The 27,487-nt window shown below is 34.2% G+C and overlaps 2 protein-coding genes across 2 annotated transcripts in view; both read right to left on the reverse strand.

The window, feature by feature from the left end:
- sha (shavenoid) overlaps window positions 1–27,487 on the reverse strand; it is a 641,875-nt gene that overhangs the window by 498,239 nt on the left and 116,149 nt on the right. The window lies entirely within an intron of this gene.
- On the reverse strand, window positions 1,011–1,355 carry LOC140438735 (uncharacterized). The gene has a single exon (XM_072528380.1). It carries the CDS (start codon window positions 1,353–1,355, stop codon window positions 1,011–1,013), a length of 345 nt encoding a protein of 114 aa, XP_072384481.1.

Consider the following 27,487-nt stretch of genomic DNA (forward strand, 5'->3'; position numbering starts at 1 on the left):
CGGCTTTATAATAATTTAATTTTATCTTACTATGCGAAGTAATTAAAACGTTATTGGCCAAATCAATTTTTGCATTTAATTTTTTTAAATTATCGAGGCCTAATAAGTTAATAAGCAGTGAAAATAGTCATGGAATTTAAAAATGCAATAACTTAAATTTAATTTATTTTTAGTATTAAAAATTTTTGATAAGGGAATTTCAGTATAGTAATTTTCCTGTTTTGCTCCAAGTGCTGTTGAAATTTGAAAGGGTTTACGAAAAATTGAATTTTTAAAATATTTTTCAGCGACTTCTGGGGTTACAAACGATTTTGTGCTCCCAGTGTCTATTAGTACTTTAAGATTATGCTCAGGAAATACAATGTACGGCAATTCACTTTCGTTATTTATCAGATTTAAAAGTTCAACTTGAGTAATTATGGATTTTCCGAGGCTTTGTTCTCTAAAAAATGATTCTCATTAGTTAATTCAACTTCCTCGGTATCGCCAATATTATGTAGCTCCTCAGCTATGATATTTTGTGGTTGACTTGAAAATGTATTATTGAAGCGTCTTTGATTTCCAAAATTTGTTGGTCTAAAAGTATTTTGACTAGTGGTACTCATTGGAGTTGGGGTTTGAAATCTTTGATTTGGATTTGATTTAAAGACATTACTACTTCTGTTATTTGTAAAAATATTAGTTCCTCTGTTATTATTTGAAAAAGAGGTTGATGCTAATGGTTGTCTTGTTGTTTGTTGAAATTATGTGGAGTTTGTTATAGGTGGGGCTTGAATTCTTTGTTTGCCTAAATTGTGAAGAATTATTTTCATTTAAATAAATTTGAAAATCGTTAGTTAAAATACTTAGTGCAGAATTTAAATCCTTAGGGTTTTTAGTTCGCATGAAGGTGCCAAGTGGTTCTTTTAGATCACGTAATAATTCTCGTAGGGCTAAATTCCTAAAATAGTTTGACAAAATTAAGAACTCTTGGTCATTAGAACGTGTAGTAATTAAAGATATTTGTAAATTCAAAAGAATTCAAAGAAGGTTTCATTATTTTGCTTGAATTCTGACATTTCTATACTAAGAGTATAAATATCTCTTTTATCAGCGTATGTATTTAGCAAGGCCTCTTTAAGATCTTGCCAGGTCCTAACTACACATGCTGAAATGTTAATAGCAGCTTCACCTTTTACTTTTGCTAATATGCTAGACATAAGGTATTCATTCTGAAAATCATCTGAATCAACTGTATTATAAAATTTATTAATCAATTTTTCACAGATTTCCACGAATCTAGAAAGTAATGTATTTTCTCCGTGGAAATCTGGAATCATGTCAAGATATTCCTTTTTTAATTGTGTGATTGCCATTTTTCTTTTATTTTTTAAGTAAAAATTTTAATTAGAAGTACGATTATTTATTAAGAAGGAATTAGAACAAAAATTATCTTTAATAGGGAGTTTTGAGTCAGAATATGAGTCTGATGAATCAAAATTTATTAGAATTTTACGCTCCCTATACGACATAAGCACTTACCAGAGCAGAATTCTCTACTCCATGTAAGCTGGTTCACTCAGAAGGTTTGACTAGGCAGGTATCTTCGATATTCACTCGAAAAGTCCACTTAACACGATTCCTGTTATAAAGGGCTACTTAATCCACCCACAGGAATATAACACTTCCGATTTAATGTCAATAAATCGTTGAAACGAACCGAATTTATATTCCTTAAACCCGTTTGACCTAGATACTGACTGCGCCACTCAAATTTGTGGATGCCAAAAGTCATTTTTTAAAAAAGAATTTTAGAGCTAAAACGACTAATTACAATAAAATCAGATTCTAAACTGAATAAAATATTAGTTAAAATAAAACATATACAGTTGCAATAATACAATTCGCAATATTACAAAACATAGCGTCAGCACTCCTAAGTTCAAAACACTCCTAAGTCCATGGCCTGAATAAACCCATAGGCGTCGCTCTATAACTTTTGCTCTATATATATATATATATATATATATATATATATATATATATATATATTAATGTAATATTAAAAGTCAGAGTTGCGCCAAGCAATTAATTAGCTAATTAATTAATTAATTAAACTTATTTAAATGATGCAATTATGATTTTATCACACTATTTAATTCTCTTATCTCAGGGTTATATTCGTGCTTCAATATCTATGCTTTACATATGATAGGTAAGGTCTAAGGAATGCCGGAATATTAAACACATCTGATACAAAATTATATATTGAAATAAAATTCACACTCAAATATCTTCAACAAAAAATATCTCGTATAATGATTATCAAAATTTTGTTCTACGTACGTGAACCTTTAAAAATTAATGTTATGTACTATTAAAATTAAAATTTCAAAACAAAATTGTTGTTCTATATCTCCTGATAAATATTTCTATCTTTTCTGAAGCAATTAAAAAAAGCTTTGTTGATAAAGAAAAACTGACGAATGGTAAAAAAAAACTATCTCTCTGATGATGAGTTGTCCAAATCCTTGTGCCTTGTAGCCTACACTATCTATTCTTAGCAGTTCCCTAGGGAATTAGCAATCTCACAACAAATTATTGCGAGCCTCTCGTGTTCAATGATCTTTCAGATGCACGTATCGTTCAAAAAGATGCTAGCCTCTTCTCCTCTCAATAAACTGAATCTCTCGTTCCGGCCTGAACAGTGACTCTTGGAATATATAAGTAGAAAAGTATAACTTACAATATTTTTCTAGATCAGCTTCCGTCAGATACACTAACTCCAAGAAAACTCACAAACATTCACTTCTAATGCTTACTATCACTTGGGAACCACCAGAGAACAACGACTGTTCGCCTTGCACCTTTGGAAAACAACTGATTATCTTTTTTCTCTTAAAATCCAGCTAAACTCTCATTCCTACATAAATATCCCACTTTTTCCACCCTCCGCCAATCAAAGTTCGTCATATTTATCCCCATCTACCATTTAGATAACCAACAACAATTTTACCAACAATTATAACTTTCCTAAAAACTATTAACATGCTAATCGTTTCTACAAATTCTTAAAAACTAACGGAGAATTATACATTTTAAATATTTCGATTCTATTGTCTTATTCACCGTATCGGCGTACAAGTCTATTTGGAAAATCCATTCGCATTGTTTCATTATTTCACTATGTTCACTCAAATATATTTTACAAAGAAAATAATTTATGCATATCTTAAATTTTGTTTACTACAGGTAATTCAAAGATAATGGACTTTCATTTGTTCGAAATATCTTTTATAGTTTATCAGTTGAAATATTTTGAATTATTATATTTTATACTTTGAAATATTAAGAGCAAACCAATATTATTTTCAATTTTACATAGCATAAGAACTCCCCGCCATTTGATTTGCCGAAAACTCTTTGTTAATTTTTTTAATGACATAAGTTTTCTAGGACCAAATTTTTTCACTATGTTATTAAAATCTACTCATGATACTGATATATGTCGTGAATGTTAAAAATACCCCGTATATTGCCTGTCTCTATGTGCGCTAATTCATAACTATTTACCCCATTTTCCGTATTGACCCTATATGGACCTTCAAATACCGGCATCAATTTAGCACAAATACCATTTTGTAAATTCGACACCCTCAGTGCCCTCACTAAGACTTTATTTCCTTTCTGGAATGTGATCGGCCTTCTTCTTCGATTCCTCTCTTGCCTTTGGAGATATTTCTCTCCACTTCGTCTCAATCTTCTTTGAACCATCTCGGTCACTTCTTCGTATTGTCTGGGGCCGGTGTCTTCCCACGGTCTTGTAGGCATTGTTCCTTTCATTATATATAAAGACGTCTCTTTGGTAACCGTATTCGGTGCACAGTTCAAATACGTCTCGATCTCAAACACTTTTCTGTCCCAATGTCGATGATGTTCTTCAGCAGCAATTCGTAGAAATTTTGTGACTTCTTGTATAAAACGCTCCGAAGGGTTGCTCTGTGGATGGCGGATGCTTATAAATTTTGTATTGATGCCTCTCTCTCTTAACTCCCCTTTAAAGCGTTCGTTCCTAAAGTATGTCGCATTGTCCAATAAAATGTTGTCTGGTCTTCCCACTGTTTCTGTAAAATCGTCTATCTTCCGAAGTATTTCAATTCCTTTCGTGGTTCGACATGCGTACAATTTAACATATTTTGAGAAAAGACCCACCATAACTAGTATGTGTTTATTCCTCTGTGTTGTTGGTATCAAGTCGCTTAACATATCAATGGCGACAATATCCAGTTTCTTCCGCGCTACGACGTTTTTTGTGACGTTTTCGTTTTTGAAGTTCCTACTTTTACACTTCTGATATTATGTCACACAATTTCGAGTCACCTCTTTGGCTATTGTATAGTCCTGTCGACAAATATAGTTCTCCCTGAACATAAGCCACACCTTCCTGCTTCCAATATGTCCGTTGTCACAGTGTAACTTTAAAAAAACTTCTTTTGCCATCTGCTCCGTGATTACATATAGTTCTTTATCATCGACCCTCTTAAAATATAAGTTATCTTCTTGTTCAGCCCTTTGCTTTTCTCTTTCATCCAATTCTTCCTGATTTTCCCTGATCTGAGCCAAAGAAAATAAGCATGCTTCTTCTCTCATTATGTTCATGCCGACGTGGAGAGTTTTGTTATCCTCTTTGCGGAATTGTTCATCTCTCGTCAACGCATCTGCCAAGATATTTTCAGTTCCTTTGATATATTTAAATTCAAAATTATACTCTTGAAGTAAAAGAATGCCCCTATAAATTCTGTTATTTACCAGCCTATTTTTCATTATGTGTACCAACGCTGCATGGTCTGTTTCAATGGTGAATTTTGCCCCAAGTAGGTAAAAACGTAATTTATTTACACAAAATAATACACTTTCAAACTCTAATTCAGTGACGCTGTATTTTCTCTCATACGTTTTGGTTACACGGGAGACAAAACAGATTGGCACCTCTATATCGTCTTGGATCTGTGATAACACCCCTGCGAATTTTTTTATGGAAGCATCGGTCCTGAGAATGAAAGGTTGATCATATCTTGGATGGTGTACTCTTACAGCTGTGGAAAACGATCCTTTTAAATTTTTGAAAGCATTTCTTGTTCAGTTCTCCATTTCCACCTGACATTTATCTTAAGTAATGCTATTAACGGTATTTCTTTTATGCTGATGTCTGGTATCAGCTTTTTGAAATAGTTTACCATTCCTAAAAATACCCACAAAGTTTTTAAATTGGTTGGCCTAGGGTAGTTATTTATGACTTCGATTCTACCTTCTGCAAGACCTAATTTGAATCCTAAATACAGTATTTCTTTTTAGAAAAACTGACACTTTTGAATATTTAATTTTAATCCCGCTTGATCAAGTTCTTCGAGAACAGTATGAATATGTCGTAGATGGCTTGTTAAATCTGGTGAGAAAATTAATAAATCATCTATGTAATGTACAACAAATTCTCCATGCCTATTTAGGATTGTGTGTAATGCGCGAACCAAAGCAGCGCATGCACTCTGTAGTCCAAATGGTACCACCCTAAATCGGTACACCACTCCGTCGATAGAAAAAGCAGTATAATTTCGACACTTTTCTGCCAAAGGTATTAAACAAAAACTGTGTTTCAAATCGATTTTGGAGAAAATGTGTGATCCTGTGATTCGTCCAAATATGGCTTCGATGTTCAAAGGCGCTTCGTATTGAGCGATTGTGTGCGAATTAATGTTTCTTGTATCTAAACATAATCGCACATCACCCCTCGATTTCTTCACGCATACTATCGGGTTAATATATGGAGAGTAACATCTTTCAATCACCTTGTCTTTGATCATATTTTCAATTTCCTGTCCGACGATTTGCCTGTATTTATACGGGATTGGATATGTTTTCGATTTAAAATTTTCCAAGTTTTTAACTTTAAAGGAATGTTCATAATTTTTAGCCACTCAGCTTTCTTCATTAATAAGATCTCCATAATTTTATAAAATCTTATGTATTTCCTTTTCCATGTTTTCTCCACATTTTATTTTTTTTATCCTCATTTTGTTCACATGTGTTCACTGTCCATAATATTTCTTCACAAAATTTTGTATTCTCGTCCATAATTGCCATTTCTTCTCTGTCCTCATCCTTTATTTCTTCTTCTGTTTTTTCTCTATCTTCAATTTCCATTTGGTATTCCGAGCACCACGTTTATACTCCTTTCCTTTTTCATATGATAACTTCCTTTTCTTCCGGCTTCCTTTCTGTTTTATCGTCGGCTGCCAACAATTCTTATGTACCTTCTATTTCCTGTTTTTCTCTTGTCTCCACCTTGTTTTCTTGCTTTCTTTTCGAACTCTTCTTCTTTTTATTCCTTCTGTTTTTCTTTTCAGATTGATTTTTTTCTTGCACTTTCGGTTTATCCTCTACCGTCATATTGATTTCTTTATGTTTTTCCTGTTCATTTATCCTTTCAATTTTTTTTTCTATCTGTTTCCTTCTCTTCTTCTGTGTTGTCTGGTTCTGCTCTGATTTCCAGTTTATTTTCCGAAAAATTAATGGTGATATGTTTTTCACTCAATTCATCAATTCCCGCTATCATATCATAATTTAAATCTTCGATCACCACACATTGCATAATATAGAATTGGTCTCCCACTCTGATCCGTACTCCCAAACCTTCGTTTACTGTAGTCAATTTTTTATTGTTTGCACCCACTAAAGCAACCCTAGGAATCTTATACACAAATCTGTCCAAATTTAATTCTTTTACTAGTTTTATTGATTAACGATATCTCCGATCCAGAATCAATCAAAATTTTAATCGCTTTATGTTTTATAAAGGCATCTAAAAATATTAGATTGGAATTAGAATTTTGTCTTTCGTTTCCCGCCAACTGTATAAACTCTCTCGGGTGACAAAATATACCGGAGAGTTTTTTACTTTTGTTTAGTGGATGCTTTATTGAAAATTCTGTCTGGATTCATTGCATACATCTTCTTCCTCGTTTTCTACTCCTACATGATTCATCTCCCTTCTATTTTGTCGTTGGAAGCTCTGATTATTTCTACCGTCCCTTTGTTCGTTCGTATTCCTATTCGGAGGATTTTGTGCAGCTCTGTTCCTGTTGTGATTTTCATATGTTCTATTTTGTGTGTCATTCCGGTTATCATAATTTTGTTGTCTAGTGTAATTGTGGTATTCTCTTGGCCTATATTCATTTGTTGATCGGGGATGTCGTTTTCTCTGGTCATAATTTGCTTGGTACCTCCTTTTCGGTCCATTGTATTGGTCATGTTGTCTTCTGTTTCTCATTTCTCTTCTTTTCGCTTCTTTTAATTGAAGGAATTGGCACAAACTATCAATATCTTAATAGTTTTTTAAAATCACGTGATCCTCCAACGTTTCTTCGAAATGTCTGCTTATCATTTCTACCAGTTGTTCGGTAGAGTATTTGTAATCTAGATATTTTGAATTGTTATATATCTGCAAAGCATATCTTTCTTCAGATATTCCCATTTTCTCGTGATATTTTCCATTCTGTAGCTCTTGGTTGATTTCCCTCTGTTTATTTTTCCCCCAGAAATAATTGAGAAATTTATTTTCGAAATCTGTCCAATTTTCAAACTCATCTTCTTTGCTTTCATACCATAACGCTGCTTCTTCTTCCAGATGGTTTCTAATTGTTTCTTTGCAATCGTCAAAATATCTAACATGTTGCAATTTAGTTTTTAAATGTTTAACAAATGGTACTGGATGTGTCGTTCTAATGTCCCCGCCAAATTGTACTTTCGCCTCGCTTGTGCTATGGATGATAATTTCTTTTCTCTTTCCTCCTGTTTGTTGTTTTATTTCTGCAATATGTTTTTCATTTTGCTTTAATCTCCATTCTACTTCTCTCCTGTCTTCTTGTAGCGCACTTTCAAAGTTTTCTTTTAAATGTTCTAATTTCATCTTTTGCACAGTCTTAATATCCTTCATTTTAGTTTCTATTTCTTCTCTCTGCATCTCTAGTTCCTTTTTCTGGCAATTTCGTATCTCCTTCATTGTATTTTGGAGATCTTTAATCTCTGTCTCTTGTTTTGCATTCTTTAGGGTTTTTTCTTCTATCTGTTGTATCAGATCTTTCTTTAATTTAAATTATTTAAAATAAAGTTGTTATCTACCTGTTTTCATTATTTTAAGTAAATTTCTCAAACAAATTAAACCTTCGGAGTCCGGCCCCGATATCTAGCAGATCATACAGCTTTATATCGGTTCTGACAAATTTGTTAATTACTGGTAGTTAAAATTAAAAATATAATTTAATTTTTATACTGTTTGCAACTTAAAGTTAAATCTGACAGTGTACTGAAAATCGTAGAATTCTGTGAGTACAAAACTGCATTATTAATAACCTTAAAATCAGAAGTTTAAAAGGCAAAATATTTTATCTATTTCAATTTAACTTATCGATTATCGACAACAACTTTTTACTGGCTCTTGCTTCAAACAAGTAATTAGGCTAGGCTGCTGTTCAATTTTATTAAGTGGCCAGGTCCGGCTTCAGATCTTCTATGCCAATGTACGTAAATTCTCAGCGGGAAGATGGATGAACCGGAATCAGCTACTACCTCACGAAATATACCCACTACGTCACATATATCTTACTCCAATACATTAAACAGTTTCAAATATCCTTCAAAAGACCAAGGTATTATACTTTCAACCATACAAGGAATAAAAGTTTTCGAATATATAAAAGCTGTTGGATCAATAGTACAGCCCAAAAATGTTGTTTGGGCATCCAAAATAGCAAACAACCGCATCTACATCTACCTCTCCTCTAAATATGTAGTTGATCAATTTCTTAGCTCACACAAATATATAAATAGTGATGGTAACCAGATTGAAGTAAGAAGACTTATAACCCCTGCCCACAGACTCATCATATCTAATGTATGTCCTACTATAGCTAATAGCATAATTGAAGAGCACTTAAAAACTATGGGTATAAAATCCGCCTCCAACATGACGTTTCTACGAGTAGGCATGCAAGACTCAGAATACAGCCAAATACTCAGCTTTAGGAGGCAAATGTTCATAAGTCTTTTAGAAAATGCATCAATTCCTGACTCATTTCTAATCTCATTCGACAATACATCATATCGACTATACATTTCCATAGATGGTTTAAACTGCTCCAGATGCAAGAATATCGGACGTCACGATTCTGACTGTCCTTCTTTATCATCATCAAGCAACTCAATTAATCAAATGGAAACTGACCATTACGTGAATATACATAACTCTACCAATGAAAAATATAATCAGCTACAAGATCAACCACGAAACCAATACCAAGAAGATACCGAAACATTAATGGAACCAGAACCCAATACCATACAAAATCACGCATCAGCTACAAAGGACCAAACCACTTCCTCACAAACAAACAATGAATTACAAATCTTGAATCAACCAAAAATATTCCAAGATAATTCCTTAGTAATTGAAAGCGATAGAAAAACCACTGAAATTACTCCTGCAACTAAAAGACAAATATCCTCTCCTGAAATTCTTGAAAATGACCTACCTCCTCCCGATACTCAAAAACCTACAAAAAAGCCTAAAACCCAAGAAGATATTCCAATTATTCTAAATCAAATTAAAGAAAAAATTGAAAATAGAAACCCTTCCTTTACACTTACTTTTCATGAAATATGTGATTTTCTGGCAAATTCCCTTCACTCAAAACATCCTGAACACATTGTTAAAAATTATTCAAATGAAAGCCAAGAAATAAAAGAAATTTTAAACTTTATATATTCTCAAATACAAAATAAAACTTTAAAAAACAATATCACCAGATTGAAGAAGAAACTGCTTCTCAACAGTCCTTCTTCTACTGACGAAACTGACTAAGAATCAAGTTCTCAACAATAAATAGTTAACATATAAAGAGTTAATGGCCAGCACATTCATATTACAGTGGAACCCCAACGGTTATTTTACACATATAGAATCCATTAAGCTTCTTATACACGAATATCTTCCTTTAGTCATATAACTAGAAGAGACCCATTTCAAGCACCAAAATGTGACATTAAAAAATTATGTTCCTTTTCTAAGAAACCGAGTTGCAGATCACTCAAGCGGCGGAACAGCAATTTTTGTAAGGGATGACATAGAGTCAACTGAAATACAACTGCAAACCAATCTCGAAATAGTTGCAGTGTCACTCACCCACAAAATGAAAATCAATATTTGCAATGTATACTTACCTCATCCTACTGATTTAGACATAATTGAACTAAGCAATGTTTTAAACCAAATTCCACACCCAAAAATAATATTAGGCGATTTTAACTGTCACAACAGTACTTGGGGAAGTAACAAAACCGACAAATGTGACAATCTCCTAAATAATCTCATTGACAATTTAAATTTAGTTTTACTAAACACTGGAAAATCTACTAGGTTCAATTCATACAATGGTACATTTTCTGCCATAGATCTCTCTTTATGCAGTCCGTCGCTAGCTCCTTTATTATACTGGGACACATTGGGGTATTTATATGATAGTGATCACTTCCCTATCACGATAACCATAAACACTAATGATAAATCAACTTTTCCAATTCACCAGACATGAAAAATAAAGTCAGCTGACTGGAATTTATATCGAACACTGATAGAAGAACAAACAAACAAATCTAATTTAACCAATAACGCAAACCAAAATCTTGAAATATTTTATAACATTATTATTTCTGCAGCAACAATCGCAGTGGGAAAAACAAAATCGAGTCAAAGGCAGCCAGTTCCTTGGTGGAATAACGAAATTGCACAAGCACTCACTTTGTCTAAACACGCTTTTAACGTTTACAAGAAACATAAAACTATCGAAAACCTTTTAAGGTTTAAAAATCTCAGAGCTCAAAGCAGACAATTAATCAAAAAAGCAAAACGAGAAAGTTGGAAAAAGTACGTTTCTTCAATAAATCCTTCCACTCCCTTAGGCAACATATGAAACAAAGTCCGCAGAATAAAAGGTACAAAATACTTTCGAGGTATAGATACTTTATCATATAATAACTATATATTCCAGAAATACTAGCAGATATATACGAACTTAATTCTGGTGATTCTAATTACAGCCTATCCTTTCTAGAGCACAAAAAACTAACGGAGTCTTCAAATATACAAATCACAAAGAGCGGCAATCCAATAACCAAATCAGTAAGTCTTCAAGAATTAGAATTTTGTTTAAGTGCTAAAAATTCGAGTCCAGGACCTGATGATATCCTCCCTCTTTTCTTATGAAATCTTCCTCTGAATGCAAAGCTAATATTAGTTGATATTTTTAATATTATTTTTATTCATCATGACTTTCCTGATCTATGGTCGCAAGCAACTATAATTCCAATCCTTAAATATAATAAACCAAAAGACGATCCAAATTCCTATCGTCCAATATCAATTACGTGTTGTACCTGCAAACTTTTAGAAAAAATCCTTAATTATCATCTTAAATGGTACCTCGAAAACAATAACCTAATAAGTATCAGACAAAGTGGATTTCGTACGGGTAGATCCACAACAAACAATCTAATAACACATGAATCCTTTCTGCACAACCAAAACTTATTGCGGTGTTTTTTGACATAAGAAAAGCGTTTGACACAACATGGAGACATCTTATACTAAAAACACTTCAACAATGGGATGTTCAAGGGCACATGTTGTCCTTTATTAAAAATTTTCTAGAAACACGAACTTTTTGAGTTAGAACCAATGGATTTACATCTTCCAGACGAGTACTTCAAAACGGCACTCCACAAGGATCTACTCTAAGTCCTACTCTCTTTCTAGTTGCAATAAATAGTATTATACATCAAATAAAACTACCTGTATTTTCTAGCCTATATGCAGATGAATTAGTCATTTATCTAAGAACAAACAATGTAACCTTGGGAACACATATACTGCAAACTACCTTACACACAATTGAAAGCTGGTCGCAAAACACGGGTTTTATTTTCTCTAGTGAAAAGACACGTTATTTAATTTTTAGCAAAAGAAAAAATTATCCTAATGTTCAATTAACACTAAATGGAGTTGTCCTGAAACAAGCAGAAGAAATAAATTTCTTAGGACTTTCTTTTGAACGTAACTTAAACTGGGAAACCCACATCACCAATCTGCAACGTTCTTGCCAATCCAGAATTAATCTACTTATGATGCTGTCAAATACCTCTTGGGGGGCAGATACAACAACCTTACTTACTCTATATAGATCACTAATAAGAAGTAAACTAGACTACGGCTGTTTATGCTACGATACTGCTAACAAAACATTTTTAAAAAAGCTTGACTACATTCAAAATATATGCTTGAGATTAGTTTTAGGTGCCACAAGAACTAGTCCAGTAAGTAGCTTATAAGTTTTGGCTAATGAACTGTCCTTAAGCCAACAAAGGCAACTCCTATCACTAAATTACGTTGCCAGAATTTCAGCAAACAACAGCAACGTAACCTACTCAACAATACTTTGCAGAACAAATTATATCGTCCGATCTTTACAGAAACATTGCAATAAAAAAACTACCCGAACGAATAAAACGTATTGGTCTTAATTTAGAACAGTTCAGTCTTACTATGCCTATTCATGTAAATGTTCCTCCTTGGATGATTAAACCTCCAAAAATAGACACGTCTCTAAAAGAACTCCCAAAACATTCCACGCATCCTTTCCTTATACACCAAGCTTATAAAAATGTAATATCCAAATACCCAACAACCCATCAAATCTTCACTGATGTCTCCAAATGTCATGAAGGACATGCTGCAGCCTAAATCCACGAAAACGTCAAGTCTACCATACGAATCCCAACAAATTGTTGTATATATACTGGAGAACTTACGGCAATTCACCAGGGCGTGAAAAAATGTTGTTCTATCAACGAAAGCAAATTTGTTATCATCACCGATTCAATGAGCGCATTACTTGGAATAAGACAACTATATACAACTCACGCCATACTTCTCAAGGTCAAAGAAGAGTTATCTTATCTACAGACTCAACAAAAAGATATTTCCTTTATCTGGGTACCTCCCATATGGGAATAAGTGGTAATGAGGAAGTGGACTCTCTGGCAAGCACTGCAACCACCGACCAAAGTATTGCTATCATAAATCAAATGCCTTGGACTGATCACAAAGTAAATATTAAAGCCCACGTGTACAGAGCGTGGCTAACTACTTGGGATCACACTGCTAACAAACTCAAAGAATGTATAAGTCAAGTAGGAACCAAACTCATCTTACCAAATAATAGAAAAGACTAAGTCATCATCAACCGACTCCGAATAGGACATACTTTTCTTACACACAAGCATATCTTCAACCAGGAGGCTGCTCCGATGTGTACCAAGTGCAACACTTAGTTGTCAGTGAAACATATAATTGTTGAGTGTCCAATGTACCAGAACGAAAGAATCGCGTGTGCCGTTAGTGATAATACAAAAGTATACTAACGTCAAATTTACAGTCTTTATTAAGTTATCTTAAAATGACTAAACTATATACCAGATTGTAAAAAATATTTTTTTATGTAACAATATGTACCTTACTATTTGTGTATGTCCCCCCGCTAATAACCCTTAGTGGTTGATGCGGGTATATTTGTTTAAATAAAAAAAAAAATAAACCTTCGATATAGACAACATTTTTAAGTGACCCTCCTGAAATGCCACTGATAAATCTAAAGCATTAAGAATTCGAATAATTTGTTCTGACCATATTTTAATTTGCTAAAATACATCATGAATATGTAAGTTGTTACAGCTGTTTCACTGTAAAGAACCGCATATTACCAATTAAAATGTAAAATGTGAGAGCTGTTATAATGTTGAGATCCGATATCGTTTTGATTTTCTTATTAGTAAACGACGTATTTGATTTGCGTCATACTGACCAATTTTTTGTCGTACTATAGGTGATTTAATTCCGTTTATTCCACAATGGTTTTGGAGTAGTATTCTGTTTTATTTTTTTGATAATTTGCTTGTGTCCATTGTTTTGGGAGTTGTCTGTTCATGGCTCTCTGAAATATCGGTTGGACTATTCGGTGTAGTTTTTGTCCTCCATATTTTATGAGTTTACTGTCATGAATGAATTATTTTGTTACGTCGATTTGCTTATGAAATTTTTTTATAGATTATAATTTTTTTATATTTGTAGGTAATTTACTAGGATGAATTATTTCGGTTTTATTAAATAAAAAAGATGTTTTCTAGCATAATGATAAATTTATTTTGTCTCCTCTCGTTAATTTTAACGAATATTCAACGTTTAGTGTATTACAGCAAAAAATAAACACATTAAATAAAGGGCAATCACTAGACTTAGACCTAGATTATGTTGGAAACAGCAGTTTAGTTCTCTTGAATCTGTTATTTGTTTTTAACTAACTTTTGACCTCTGGACACGAAAATAATCTCAGTCTTAATCTACATATTATTTCAACAATGCAAGACAAAAAATTTTCCTTTGACATTTTATCTGAGGGCATTTTAGCTTGTTGCCTCTATGATCATTAAATATTGATCAAATTGGTCACCCTACCCATCACTGTCCGCATCAAGATTTTCCGGAAAATTAATAAGGTGACTATTTAAAAATTTAATTCGATTCATATGTGGCAACCTAGTAGATTGAAGCTCTTCAATAGTTTCGGGGTAATTATGTACTCGTATATTTCCAAAACAGTATATTTTTGAAATCTAACCAAGCATGCTTTTCAATTCCTGACATTGTTCAGATAAAATATTAATTTTTAATATGCTGTCAGATCTGTAAACTAGAAAAAATAACGGCCTTTTTTTACAAATAACAGGTTTACAATAATTTATATTTAGCTATATTTAATTAAAGTAATTATTTAAATACCGCTGCGACGTTCTTGGATTTTTATAACATATAGTTAATTTTTAGACAAGGAAAGAGACAGTACAGGTAACGTTCATTTAATAAACCGCCATGTTTTGTGACTGTACGTTACCCATTACTACCTCTCGCGAAGTTTCCAGATCTACTGATTTTTCAGTAGATCTACTGATTTCAACTTCAATTTACTGATTTATTAAAACACTATATTCCCTCTCTTTCCTTGTCTAAGAGTTGATTAGTATCTAACCAGCCGGGTTTTATTTCATTTTGGTATATACTTTGTATCGAGTCATATAAATATATAAATATATATATATTGTTATGATATGTAAAATCGAGAAAAATATTGGTTTGTTTAAAAATATTTCAAAGTTCAAAAACATTAAAATAATTCAGATAAGTAGGATAATATCCAACAAACATTTCGGAGAAGGAAAGTTATTAAATCCTTGAATTACCTGTACCAAACAAAATGTAAGCTTTACATCAATCATTTCTTTGTTAAACTTGAGTGACCCGCATAAGTTTAAGTGAAACAAAAGACAAATTGAAACGGGTTTTTACAAATGCATTAGTGCAGTGATTAAAGACAATAGAAGATATTTTAGAAAGAGGTTTTTGTTAGTTTTAAGATTTATAGAAAAATATTATTTGTAAATAAGTTTTAGGAAATTTATAATTATAGGTAAAAATTTGTTTGTTATCGAAATGAAGAAATGGGGGAATTGTGACGAGTTGTGATTGGCGGAGATTGAAAAAGGTGGGATAAGTGTGTGGGAGAAAGTTTAGCGAGATTGAGGAGAGAGAAAAGATAGCAGTCAGTTGGTTTCCAAGTCTTCAAGAAAGAACAGTGTTTGTTCTCTGTCGGTTCCCGAAATGTAGCAAGCAGTAGTGTTGAATGTTAGTGAGTTTTTGTGGAGTTAGTGTATCTGACAGAAGCTGAAACAACAAAATATTGTAAGTCATATTTCTCTACTTATATTCCAAGAGTCACTGTTCAGGCCAACGAGAGATTCAGTTTATCGTAAAGAGAAGATATTCCAAGAGTCAATTTTTCACTCGGGCCAACGAGAGATTCAGTTTATCGAGAGGAGAAAGGCTATCATAATTTGAATGATTTGTGCTTTTGAAGGAGATCATTAAGGACGATATACTTGCAACAATCTGATGTAAGATTGCTGATTACATAGGGAGCGGTTGAGAGGAGATAATATAGTCTACAAGGAACAAGGATTTGGACCACTCATCATCAGAGAGAGATATTTTGTCTCTGCAGTTTTTTTTTTTTTCTTTTATTGATAACACAATTTTTACACGTAATTTGGAAAGGATATAAATATTTTGATTAGGAGAGTTAGAATAGTTTGGGATTTTGAGATTTCAATTAATATTGTTTGTACCATTAATTTTGATTGTTCACGTACGGAGAACAAAATTTTGAGAATCCTTATATGAGATTTGTTTATTGAAAACTTTTGAGTGTGAATTATTTCATTATTTTTATTTCAATATATAGTGTTAGATCATATGTGTTTTTTATTATTCCGGTATTCTCTGGACCTTACCTTTCACATGTAATAGCATAGATATTGAAGCACGAATTTAACCCTGAGATAAAAGAATTAAAATTGTGATAGAGTAATAATCATATCATTTAAATAATTTTAATTAATCAAAAAAATTAATTAGCTAATTATTGCTTGGCGCACCAAGACTTTAAATATCACAATAACTGGCTTCCAAAACGTGGGGCTTCAAAATATCGCAGCTTTACATTTGAAGGAAGGGAAAGAGATCTGGAATAAGTACAGGTGATCCAGAGATAAAAACATATAACATTGAGGGAATTTGAAAGTATTTTGACAATTTTTCCAGAGAATATAAATTTGATTTATTGATTGATCGTAGTTAGTGGATATTTACTGCTATTGAATTATTTGATTTTATTTTCTTTACCAATCATACATTTGATATTTATTTTGAATTATTTGAATTTTACTGATTGCATATTTGATATTTGTCGTGAAAATTTAATACATTTGGGGAGAAATATTGTCGTGTTCTGAAACATATAGAGTGTTGTAAAATTTCACATTTGGCGGGGACAAAAACAGTAACGAAAAGAAACAACATGTCGACCACAAGGAGTCAAAGCAAAATGCAGGAAAGGAAGGAGGATAACAGAGAAGAGGAAACAATTGTTGAAGAAGGATCGGATAATGAAGGAAATGTTACAATAGTTGAGGAAAAAAAAGAATTATCAGGAATAGAGAAATTATTAGCAATGATGCAAATACAGACACAAACAATGAATGAAACATCACTAAAAATGGATAGAAATCAACAAGAAACAAAACAAACAATGGCAGAAACAAAACAAACAATGAGCAATATAGAGCAGCGTCTGGAAAACTATGAACAGGAAATTAGAGGATGTGTTGAGGGGATAAAGAAAGAACTGATACAACAAATAGAAGAGATTAATGAAATTAAAAATGATATGAAAGAACAAGAAATGAGAATTAAAGATAATTTGGAGGAATTAGAAAGCAAACTTGAAAATGTAATGAAAGATAGTAAGATGGTCCAGAAAAAGGAATTAGAACAGTTAGAAGAAAAATTTGAAATGGCGCTACAAGAAGACAGGAAGGAAGTAGAAAGAAGATTAAAGCAAAATGAAAAACAAATGGCAGAAATTGAACTAAGAGGGGTAGAGAGAAAAGAAGTTATCATCCATGGAACAAGCGAGGCGAAAATACAATTTGGCGGGGATATTCGGAAAACACACCCAGTACCGTTTGTTAAAAATTTGAAAACCAAATTACAACATATTAGATATTTTGACGATTGCAAAGAAACAATTAGAAACCATTTGAAAGAAGGAGCAGCGTTATGGTATGAAAGCAAGGAAGATGAGTTTGAAAATTGGACAGATTTTGAAAATAAATTTCTCAACTATTTCTGGGGGAAAAATAAACAGAGAGAAATCAACCAAGAGCTACAGAATGGAAAATATCACGAAAAAATGGGAATATCTGAAGAAAGATATGCTTTGCAGATATATAACAATTCAAAATATCTAGAATACAAATATTCTACCGAACAGCTGGTAGAAATGATCAGCAGACATTTTGAGGAAACGTTGGAAGATCACGTGATTTTGAGAAACTATCAAGATATTGATAGTTTGTGCCAATTCCTTCAACTAAAAGAAGCGAAAAGAAAAGAAATGAGAAATAGAAGACAACATGACCAATATAATGGACCGGAAAGAAGGTATTCATCAAATTATGACCAGAGAAACCGACATCCCAGATCAACAAACGAATATAGGCCGAGAAATTACAATAATTACAATGGACAACAAAATTACGATAACAGGAATGACACACAACAGAGAACATATGAAAATCACAACAGGAATAGAGATGCACAAAATCCTCCCAATAGGAATACTAACGAACAAGGGGACGATAGAAATAACCAGAGCTTCCAACAACAAAATAGAAGGGAGATGAATCATGTAGCAATAGGAAACGACAGACAAATTTCTAATTCTAATCTAATATTTTTAGATGCATTTATAAAACATAAAGCGATTAAAATTGTGATTGATTCTGGATCGGAGATATCGTTAATCAATAAAAAACTAGTAAAAGAATTAAATTTGGACAGATTTGTGTATAAGATTCCTAGGGTTGATTTAGTGGGGGCAAACAATAAAAATTTGACGACAGTAAACGAAGGCTTGGGAGTACAGATAAGAGTGGGAAACAAATTCCATATTATGAAATGTGTGGTGATTGAAGATTTAAATCATGATATGATAGCGGGAATTGATGAATTGAGGAAAAAAGATATCACCATAAATTTTTCGGAAAATAAACTGGAAATCAGAGCAGAACCAGACAACACAGGAGAAGAAAAGCAAACAGATAGGAAAACAAATTCTGGAAGGATCAATGCACAGGAAAAACGCAAAGAAATCGATATGACTGTAGAGGATAAACCGAAAGTACAAGAACAAGATCTAACAGAAAAGAAAAAGAGAAGGAAGAAAAAGAAGAAGAGTTCGAAAAGAAAGCAGGAAAATAAGATGGAGACCAGAGAAAAACAGGAAATAGAAGGTACAGAAGAATTGTTGGCAACCGACGATAAAACAGAATGGAAGCAGGAAGAAAAAGAAGGTATCATCAGAGAAGTGAAAGGAATAGAAACATGGTGCTCGGAATACCAAAGGGAATTAGAGGATAAAAAGAAAACAGAAGAAAAAATGGCACTGATGGACGAGAATCCAGAATTTTGTGAAGAAGTATTATGGACAGTGAACACATGTGAACAAAAGGTGGATGAAAGAAAAATAAATTGTGGAAAAAACATGGAGAAGGAAATAGAGAAGATTTTAGGAAACCATGGAGATTTTGTTAATAAAGTAAATCAAGTGGTTAAAAATTATGAACTTTCTTTTAAGGGAAAATACTTGGAAAAATTTAAAACGAAAATATATCCAATCCCGTATAAAGACAGGCAATATACGGGGTATTTTAACATTCACGACATCTATCAATATCATGAATAGATTTTAATAACATAGTGAAATAATTTGATCCTAGAAAACTTTTGTCATTTTTAAAATTTAACAAAGAGTTTTCGGCAGATCAAATGGCGGGGATTTGTTATGATATGTAAAATCGAGAAAAATATTGGTTTGTTTAAAAATATTTCAAAGTTCAAAAACATTAAAATAATTCAGATAAGTAGGATAATATCCAACAAACATTTCGGAGAAGGAAAGTTATTAAATCCTTGAATTACCTGTACCAAACAAAATGTAAGCTTTACATCAATCATTTCTTTGTTAAACTTGAGTGACCCGCATAAGTTTAAGTGAAACAAAAGACAAATTGAAACGGGTTTTTACAAATGCATTAGTGCAGTGATTAAAGACAATAGAAGATATTTTAGAAAGAGGTTTTTGTTAGTTTTAAGATTTATAGAAAAATATTATTTGTAAATAAGTTTTAGGAAATTTATAATTATAGGTAAAAATTTGTTTGTTATCGAAATGAAGAAATGGGGGAATTGTGACGAGTTGTGATTGGCGGAGATTGAAAAAGGTGGGATAAGTGTGTGGGAGAAAGTTTAGCGAGATTGAGGAGAGAGAAAAGATAGCAGTCAGTTGGTTTCCAAGTCTTCAAGAAAGAACAGTGTTTGTTCTCTGTCGGTTCCCGAAATGTAGCAAGCAGTAGTGTTGAATGTTAGTGAGTTTTTGTGGAGTTAGTGTATCTGACAGAAGCTGAAACAACAAAATATTGTAAGTCATATTTCTCTACTTATATTCCAAGAGTCACTGTTCAGGCCAACGAGAGATTCAGTTTATCGTAAAGAGAAGATATTCCAAGAGTCAATTTTTCACTCGGGCCAACGAGAGATTCAGTTTATCGAGAGGAGAAAGGCTATCATAATTTGAATGATTTGTGCTTTTGAAGGAGATCATTAAGGACGATATACTTGCAACAATCTGATGTAAGATTGCTGATTACATAGGGAGCGGTTGAGAGGAGATAATATAGTCTACAAGGAACAAGGATTTGGACCACTCATCATCAGAGAGAGATATTTTGTCTCTGCAGTTTTTTTTTTTTTTTTCTTTTATTGATAACACAATTTTTACACGTAATTTGGAAAGGATATAAATATTTTGATTAGGAGAGTTAGAATAGTTTGGGATTTTGAGATTTCAATTAATATTGTTTGTACCATTAATTTTGATTGTTCACGTACGGAGAACAAAATTTTGAGAATCCTTATATGAGATTTGTTTATTGAAAACTTTTGAGTGTGAATTATTTCATTATTTTTATTTCAATATATAGTGTTAGATCATATGTGTTTTTTATTATTCCGGTATTCTCTGGACCTTACCTTTCACATGTAATAGCATAGATATTGAAGCACGAATTTAACCCTGAGATAAAAGAATTAAAATTGTGATAGAGTAATAATCATATCATTTAAATAATTTTAATTAATCAAAAAAATTAATTAGCTAATTATTGCTTGGCGCACCAAGACTTTAAATATCACAATAATATATATATATATATATATATATATATATATATATATATATATATATATATATATATATAATATATATATATATATATATAATATATATATATATATATATATATATATATATATATATATATATACAGTATTCGTTGGACAGTTAACAGGTGAACATCGTTCGATAAATCTGTGCCGGGTCCTTAACTAGTGCTATTATCAAATTAATAGGTATTTAATTTGAAAATTAACCAACTGATCTTCAAAAAAGGTAGGATCTAATTATTTATTATTATGAGTGAATCGGGGGGTGGTGTTGAGCCACCCCAGAATAATATATCATTAATGGATACGGAAGACAAAAGGTATATTAATTTAAATAACAGATATAAAATAAATGATTCAGGGTATTATAATGTCTTTGTAGAATCTACAGACAAAAACTTGTCCCGTTTATCACCAGTACGTGTCGGTCATTATCTATTTAAAAACGAATATTTTAAACACGATGTACTAGACATTAAACCTGTTGGCAGAAATAAGGTAAAAGTAATTTTTAAAACTTATACTTGCGCAAATTCTCTAATTGAACATGAGCTTATTACGGATAATAAACTTGTAGCGTATATTCCATCATTTTTTACTCAAAAGAAGGGAATTATTAGGGAAGTCGATACGTTTTTGGATGAAAAGTATATTTTAGAAAATATTGTTTCAGATAAAAATGTTGTCGAAGTAAAAAGGTTAAAACGGAAAATAATTGATTTGGATAATGAAACAATTCTTGTACCTCGCCAGATGGTCATTTTGACATTTGAAGGAAATAGCATTCCTAAGACTGTTAATTTAGACTTGGTTAGGTTTAATGTTGAACAATATATATATCCGGTTGTTCAGTGTTTCAATTGCTTTCGTTTCGGTCATACTGCTCGGCAATGCAAATCAACATCAAATCGTTGTAAAAAATGTAGTCAAACTCATGATAATAATGAAACATGCACTAACTCCCTATTTTGTTTACATTGCAACTCCACTGAACACAACTCACTCTCTAAGCAGTGTCCTGCATTTAAACACCAATACAAAATAAAATCAATAATGGCTTTAGAAAACACTACCTTTAAAGAGGCAGAAACCATAGCTAACAATCCTTCATACGCCAAGATAACTACAAATAATAGATTCGATATCCTCAATACTATACAAAATTTCCCCGCCTTAACCCCTAACGTGCCTGAAGGTACAAATCAAAATCAATCCTATGTACCTACCATTAAAAAAACAAGAAACAAGCGTAAAGCTATCTCTCCTACTGCGGTCAAAAACGCACCAACTTTCACAAAATTTCCAAATGCTACAAACACCTCATCCCAACCTATAATCCCTAATCCCTACAGGGACGAAATTATGGCGTATAAAGAAAAAATAGAATGTAAAATAATCAATGAAATTCCAGCCTTGATAGAAAATATCATCAAGAAAATTAACCCTAAAATATTTTTACCTAACTTACAAAAAAATACAAAAGAAGAAATTGAAAAAATGTTGAACAACCTAACAGATATTAAAAGCGATGGGGAACAACAGGACATTTAACATACTGCAGTGGAACTGTCAATCTATAAATAAACATAAACCTAGTTTACTTAATTATCTCGAGCACAATGTTGTTGATGTCATTCTGCTTAATGAAACATGGCTTTCTAAAAATAAAAAATTTGGTTTAACAGGTTACAACGTTATCAGATTTGCATTGGTATACCTGTAGGATATCCGGGCAAATCACTAAATTTAGTAAATCCTTTACCATGTATTGTTTTTTATGGGAGATTTGGTTTATTATTGCATTCACTACAATGAGTACCACGTTTTCTGATAAAACTATACCATATGTACACATTTTTACACCTAGACTGTAATTTCTTCCCTGAATATTCCTGAAAGAAGTGAATTGTATGCAATGCAGCCACTTCGATGTCGAATGGAAAAAACGCCAGGATATGGAGGTATAATTTATCTACCTGGGTATGCAAGACCTAGACAATCGCCTTGTTGTTCTATGAATCGGGGCTTAAATGGACAGCAGTCTGTATGTACATTGATCTGTTTTTGAAAACAACGAATCGTCTTTAGGTGATGAGTTTTTAGCCATCGTAGGTTCGTAGTCGTAGGGATTTCTATACATTGTTTTATCGGATTTTGGTGTATATTTGCTAATTTTAAAACCTTTACCAGCCTTCTTGTATCTATACAAAGATTTTCTTTCTTTGATTTTAACTAATAGACTTTTCGTTTAGATTCATTTGTAAATTTGCAAACGAACTATTATATGCCACACTGACCAAGATCCTGAAAGAAGTCCAGAATAAAACCAGACTTGTTATGAGTATTTTCTAGTCCGTATGATAAAGAAAAACTACTCAAAGTAGATGGTCCTCAAAAGGCTATTGACAACATTGTTAAGCTTATGTGGTAGTATCGACATCTCCAGGGATTAACAGATAGTTAGAAAAATAAAACGAAGATTTCCAAATAGAAGTTTGAAGTGTTGAAATCCAAGAAGCAATGGTAGCGAGAAAATTAGGTCAAAATTAGATAATCATCTTGGGCTATAAAATAACCTCGCCGTGGTAGAAAAGGCTAGTCATCAGTCTTGGTCCCTCTATTGTGGGATATATCCCGGGGAGCACGACCGATAAAGCTAAGTACAATCCAACTAACGTCCAGCGTCTGTGTACCGGGTGCACAAGACACTACATTTTTTTTCAAATTATCCAAACACATTTCTTTAATAAAAATCTTCATTTCTTCCTATATAATAAAACCCATCCTACAGTAGGATGAGCGCAGATGAGCCTGGATTGGTCACCGTGGCTCATCTCCGGCCATCCACCAAATTTCAAGTCAATTTTATTAATTAACACTTTTATTAATTTAGATTCTTAACATCCATACAAACGGATATGCATAGGGCAGGCGGCTATGCATAATCCTAATATACCGCCTCCCTAACCTCAAGGTGTAACACCATCGTGCCAAAGAGGTGCATGGCCCAGGGGTAATAAAGTGGGCTACAAGCGATGCCCAAGGGAGGTGGCGAACCTGAGGGGAAAACAGCCTTGGTGGGGTAAGGGCGCACTGCCCCACTGGACCGATCAGCACGACCCAACTCGTGGGAAGAAAGATGAGAAAGAAAAAGAAAAATAAAAGAGACGGAAAAGGGAACAGTGGAGATGAAGAAGAAAGTAGAAGAGGAGGAGTGAAAGAAAGGGATGAAACTCAAGGGAAGAAAAACTGGAGAAGAGAAGTGGAAGAAATTGTAGATAGAAATAAAACAAACAGAAATAGCAGGAAGGATAGGGAAGAAAGGGAAAATCAGCAAACCAAGAGAGAGGAAGAAATAAAGGGAGGAGAAAAAGAGAAAGGGGAAAACAGGCAGAAGGAAGAAAAAAATAAAATGAGGGAGGAGATTTTAAGGAAAGAAAACGAAAGAAAGGAAGACGAAGCAGCAAGCAGCTCAGACAGCAGATGCAGCTTTGACGATGAATGGAAAAAAAGGAGGTCAAGAAAAAGAAAACCAAGCAACAGGACAGAAACGTCCAGTTTAGAGGAAGAGGGGAAGCCACTGAACTACAAAACTAGATCAAAGTTGGAGCGTCTCCAGGACAGCGTAGCGGAACTCGGGAAACTTATGAGAAAGGTGCCAAATACAAGGCTATCCATAAAGAGGGAGGTCGACATCTTGAGAAATCGGATGCTCGATTATATCGAGGAAGTGGAGGAAAATAATGAAGAAGAGGCTCCAAGAAAGTCTGTATGCATGACATCCAGAGGTGTGCAGATCAACATGGAACCCTTGAAAGTTAAGAAGTTGGCGACAATGGGGGTTCAAGTGGATCTAGAGAATCCAGAAGCCATTAAACGAAGGGTAGACGCTATCACAAATAAGATGACAACATGTAAGGAAGAGAAGGAAACAATAGAATTTCTAAATGAAGACTGGCCAGAGGAGGTCTTCACTAGGACTATAGTGAAAGAAGGTAACATCTCAGAATTAACAGGAGACGTGGCAGTCTTTGTCACCAACAATGACGAGGACAACAAAGCCATGGAAAAGGCCAAAGCTATGTTTCCGCAGCTACCAGGTGCTCCAGCGGAGGTGGATGAGGAGGGCGGCCTGGGAACTACGAAAGTCACGATGTCTGTTCATAAAGATGGAACGTGGATCCACAAGGAGAAGTATGGATTTAAACTTCTCCCAAACAAAAAGGAAGAACCTGTGCCGGTGAAGTTCCTGAAAACATGCAGGAAACTGGTACAGAAGATGGAGGAGCTGGGAAGAGAAAACCTGGGAATCCACACACCGGCAGCACTGGGAGTTGAGACATCGAGAAAAATTATGGAATGGGCTGTAAGAGGAAGAGATGTAACGATCACGCTCCTAGGTAAAAAAACAACAAGAAGGTGGACCAATATCAACACCAAGTCCAAAGAACAAAATGGAGTCGTAATCATCAATAAAACCAAAGAAAAATCCTTTGTGGATTTAATGACAGAGGTAAAAAACAAGCTGACAGGAAGAAAGGACATTGACATTAAAAGGATCAGACAGACTAGAGACCAAGGAATATCACTGGAGTTGGTCGGAGGACGGGAAAAGGCAGAGGAAGTGAAGAAACTTCTCTCTGATAATACATGCGTGTCGAGAGCAGTGGCAAAAGGAGGCATCGTGAAGAAAAGACTCTTAATACAGGAAATCCCACCCAATACAACAAAGGAAGAGATCCAAAAGGCCACAGAGGAAGCAGCTGGAAAAGAGCGGGTCTGTGACATTATAAAAATTTGGACCGAAACACGAGGCGCAGTAAGAGGGATGATGAGTGCCGTGATCGATGTGGATGAAGATGTTGCCGAAAAGATCTTGCAAATGAAAAGAATAAAAGTAGACTACACATCCTGCCGAGTGATAAAATCAAGGTTAGAAATACCGAGATGCTTGAGATGTCTTGCCTTTGGACACAAACAATGGCACTGCAAGGGGCAGAACAGAAGAGGATGTTGCTTCCGATGTGGCAAAGAGGGTCACATAGCGCTGGAATGCAAAGAAGAAACAACCAGATGCCTCAACTGCGACGTGAATGGGCATGTGGCAAATTCAAGAATATGCCCAAAGTTCAACCGACTGGTTGAAAATAGAAATAACTGAGGACTAGTCCCAAGAGTATGAGAGTGTAAAAGAGAGCGCGAAAGAAATCCAAGGTTTAGAAATGGCAAACAAAGAAAACATGACTCGAGAGCTGAGAGTGCTCCAAACTAATGTGGGAACGGCAAGACTAGCACATGATCTTGCTGAGACTGCCGCAGTAGAAAAGAACATCGATGTGCTGGTGACGGCGGAACCAAATCCAACAGCGGTGAAAAGAAGAGGATGGTTTGTAGATACGACCGGGAGAGCTGCTGTACGAATCTACAATAGGAAACTGCGAGTGTATGAAATTAAGCCGAAAGAAGGATATGTGATTGTTCGGATGGAGGGGGTGCGACTGGTCTGCTGTTATATTTCTCCAAACGTGACGGTGGGCGAGTACGAGATGAAGATAGACGAGATCATGCAGGAAGTGGGAAACACAGGAGGAGAATACGTAGTGCTGGGAGATTTTAACGCAAAAGCAGCGGACTGGGGATCTCCCATCACCGATGCTCGCGGCAGGATACTAACTGACTGGGTGGGTGCTCTAGACCTAGTGGTTCTGAATACAGGTCTGGAACCTACGTTTGTTAGGAGAGGTACAGGTACGTACATCGACGTGACCATGGCGACACAAGAAATAGCGGCGAAAGCAGTAGGTTGGAAGGTTTTGCCAGACTACACTGGAACTGAACATCAATACATTGAGTTCTCGATATCTGGAAAGGGGACCACTAACACGGTCCGTGCATCCGGGACGTCGATGGGCAGATGCGGCGATGGGAATGACTGGAAAGTATACGAGGAACTAATTAAATGGAGAGTGAGCATAATGCAGGGTCAATCACCGACAGTGGAAAGCCTGGAGAGAGTCATTAAAGAAGCGATGGAGGGAAGCAAGATTGGTCGCCAAGATGTCAACAGGATGCCATATTGGTGGAATGCGGACATCGAGGCACTAAGAAATGTGTGTATAGCGATGAGAAGAAGGTTAACAAGAGCAAGAGGTAGAGCAGGAATCAACCCTGAGATCATCGAGGAGATCGAGGAAGAGTACCGCGCAAGGAAGAGAGAACTGTACAGGAAAATCCGTACAGAAAAAAGAAGGCACTGGAAAGAGTTGTGTGAACAGCTGGATGAGGACATCTGGGGTCAGGGGTACAAGATCGTCATGAAGAAGTTCCATGCGTATTCTCCTTACGAAATGCCTATGGATAAGAAGCTTGAGGTAACAAGAGAGCTCTTTCCGGACGGCAGATGTCATGGTGTATGGAGGGATGAAGGAGCTGAGCGAGCTGTACCCT

This window comes from Diabrotica undecimpunctata, chromosome 4 (assembly GCF_040954645.1).
Source record: "Diabrotica undecimpunctata isolate CICGRU chromosome 4, icDiaUnde3, whole genome shotgun sequence".
In the NCBI taxonomy this organism is placed as follows: domain Eukaryota; kingdom Metazoa; phylum Arthropoda; class Insecta; order Coleoptera; family Chrysomelidae; genus Diabrotica; species Diabrotica undecimpunctata.